The sequence below is a fragment of the Arachis ipaensis genome, chromosome B02 (genome assembly GCF_000816755.2).
Source record: "Arachis ipaensis cultivar K30076 chromosome B02, Araip1.1, whole genome shotgun sequence".
Taxonomy (NCBI): Eukaryota; Viridiplantae; Streptophyta; class Magnoliopsida; order Fabales; family Fabaceae; genus Arachis; species Arachis ipaensis.
Window position 1 is genome coordinate 86,313,203 of NC_029786.2, and position 3,452 is coordinate 86,316,654.

General features: G+C 36.8%; 1 protein-coding gene across 1 annotated transcript; it reads right to left on the reverse strand.

Moving 5' to 3' along the window:
* LOC107627536 lies at positions 439-995 on the reverse strand. Its single transcript, XM_016330370.1, has 3 exons — positions 825-995; positions 591-734; positions 439-444 (listed from the first exon to the last, which is right to left on the reverse strand). Exons 1-3 carry the CDS (start codon positions 993-995, stop codon positions 439-441), a joined length of 321 nt encoding a protein of 106 aa, XP_016185856.1.

Sequence of the window (3,452 nt, forward strand, 5' to 3'; positions counted from 1 at the left end):
GAGGGTCACCCAGTCCCAGCTCAAGTTCATGGCCAAAACTCCTCCAAGAGCATGGAGAGTGATTCAATGACTTGTGATACATTTTGCTTTTTTTTTTTTATAGGATAATAACTATGGTTGTTGATTTCAGTTTTTGTATTTGGTGATGCTGCTACTTCAGAAACAATGTTTAGTATCTTGGTTGATTTATATTTTGAGTTCTTAGACATCTATATCATATCTATGTTTGTTAAGTTGTGAACTATTGCCACACTATGCCTAATATTGAGGTTAATACTTTATGCAATTCCTCGGTCACTATTTCAGTTAATTAAATTTGCAAACAGTTACTATACTAATGTACCATGAGAATATAAATTGAGGACATAAAGGTTGTTAACAATGAATTTTCATTCATAGTCATTCAATCTAGAGATTACACTTAATGCAGGCTAATTCCTACAACTACAACCCAAAATACAGACAATATATTGCAACCACATGCTATTAGTTGCTATGTTATCCAGCCTCATTGCAAAAAAAAAAAAACTCCCATTTCTAGTCAACGTGATCCTTTCACACAATAATATTATAGCACATGTCCATCCAACCAGAGCAACTGCTACTGCCAATGTCAACATCCTCTCAACTATTGTCACTTTACCCTTAAAGGTTGTGACTTTTCTTTTCAATCTTGCAACTTGTGGCTCTTGCTCTGACACTGCCCACACAAAGTATCCACACTCTTCTCCAATCTAGGCCAAAAACAAAAGAAAAATTCCAATCAAATAATCAAATATCAACAACTTATAACAGTCATAAAAATAATTACATTTTCTACTTACCCCATAGTTAACACAGCCCCAGAACCTCCGTCCCGAGTTCTCTGCCGTCGATGAAGTTGCAAGCACTGGCCTCTCCCTACAATAACAAATTGTTCTCCGTCGACGGCCTTGGCTGCTGTTTTGACCCAAAACACCACTACTATGCGCCGCCTGGGAGCCCTGCGAAGCCATGGAGTTAGCAACGACTACAATAGCAACGGCGATGGTGAGAAGACGAAACTACAAGAGAAGATTTTGCAAATTAGGGTTTTCACACCTATTTCAATTAAAATTTCTTTTATTATTTTTTTATTCAATTCTCAGTAACGGTCATCAGGGGAATGGTTTGCCACAGTGGACAAAAGCGTCCACGTAGGCAGCTTCGTTAGTATTCCGTCAGTGTAGATAAAGGAAGGATAACATTGAATCAATTTTAGAATGTTTGGGACGAAAATAGGATGAATTAAACGTTAAAGACAACTATAGGATTTACCCCAAACATTGGAGACAAAAAGTTAAACTTTACTCTAAATAAATATTATAATAAATATTTGAATATTTATATGTTGAACCAGTCTAACATGAATTTGATGGTTCGTAAACTGGATCTGCCGCAGATATGGAATTCGATGGTCAAAAACTACTTACGCTCAACGGAATTCTACCACATTCTTAGGATTAGGGTGATAAGAGGATTTTACGCCTTATTAGCTGCTTTGGTGGAAAGGTGGAGGCCAGAAAGTCACACCTTTATATTGCCGGTGGGTGAGGTTACTGTGACACTAGAAGATGTCGCTCATATATTTGGCCTTCCCATTGATGGAGAGCCTGTGAGCGGTTGGACAAATGGTAGTAGCGACTTCCTACAGAGTCAGAGCATCGCGATTGGATTGGCATGTGTGCGTTAATGATGTTTACAGGATGGACCAGGTCCAAAGGATTTACAAAGTTAGGTTTAGGCTCCTTGGGAATCCCACTAAATGGCCTGTGTATCACGGACCTCGATTCGTACCCAATCTTTTTCTCAAGCGAGTGACTGGTGCACGAAATTGTGATCACACTTTTCACAACTCCGGTACAACTAACCGGCAAGTGCACTGGGTCGTCCAAGTAATAAAACCTTACGTGAGTAAGGGTCAATCCCACAGAGATTGCCGGCTTGAAGCAAGCTATGGTCATCCTGTAAATCTTAGTCAGGCGGATTCAATTGGTTATTGATGCGTGAGCATCTTGTCTATCTTTTCCTAGTGAAAATTTGCATCTAAATTGTTGAATTTAATTAAGAATTAATTATATTTTAGCCACTATGGATGCTATTTTGAGTTTTGTACAATACTGTTTATTTTAGGTAGCATTTGGCGGAATTTGATGGAGTTTCTGCAGAGAAAGAGAAGAAGTCAAAGAGATGACCAGCGAATACCGACGCGGACGCATGGCTCACGCGACCGCGCGGAATGGAGGAAATAGCAATGACGCGATCGCGTGCCTGACGCGAACGCGTGAACTGGGGGCGATTTCTGGGCTGTTTTGACCCAGTTCTTAGCCCAGAAATCACATATTAGAAGTTGCAAAATGGACAAATCAAGTGGTCCCACCCATCAGCTGAAGACTTGTTAATTAATTCGAATTTAAATTCAAATCTTATTTTAGGAAAAGATATTATTTTAATTTTAATTTTAGAAATTTGATTTTTTAATTATTAGGATTAGTTATAAAAGGGATCCCAATAGGGTGGTTCCAGAAGAAGATATTCGACAACATTATTTCATACAAATTTACATTCCATATTCCATGAGCAACTAATCCTCCATTGTTAAGGTTAGGAGCTCTGTCTATTGTATGGATTGATAATATTATTTTTCTATTTTAATTCATGTTTTGATTTATATTTCAATAATTGTTTTCGTTCTTTATTTTATGAATTTGGGTGGAACGGAAGTATGACCCATGTTCTATTTGAGTTCTTGTAAAACTTGGAAAAGCTCTTTACTTGAACAATAGCTTGAAAACACATTATCCTGAATTTCTAATTGTTTGTATTTAATGGGATATGTGACATATAATCCCTTTATTTTTGGATAATTAGGATTCTTGTGGCATATAAACTGGAATTTGATCATCACCCTCTAATTGGAATCAATTGACCACGGAATTGGCAGTTGATAAATTTTAGAGGAGACTAGGAAGGTCTAAGGAATTAGGGTCTAGTCACAAATAGTTTGCCATAAATTAAATCTTGCACGATTAAAATAGTTAATAAGAAAAGTCAATCAGGAAAATAGATAACTCTGAACCCTTAACTGCTTTCTCAATATTTTATTCCCAAATTAATCATTTCCCTATCTTCTATTTAATGCTCTTTGAATATTCAACATTCTTTTCTGTTTGTCTAACTAATCCTATCAAACGCTATTGTTGCTTAATCCATCAATCCTTGTGGGATCGACCCTTACTCACGTAAGATATTACTTGGTACGACCCGATGCACTTGCCAGTAAGTTAGTGGGTTGTAAAATACCGCACCAAGTTTTTGGCGCCGTTGCCGGGGATTGACTGTGATTAACAACTATTCGTTGTTTGATTGCTTAGATTAGATAATTTTTCTTTATTATTATATTTTTTATTTTATTATTAATTTTTATTTTACAT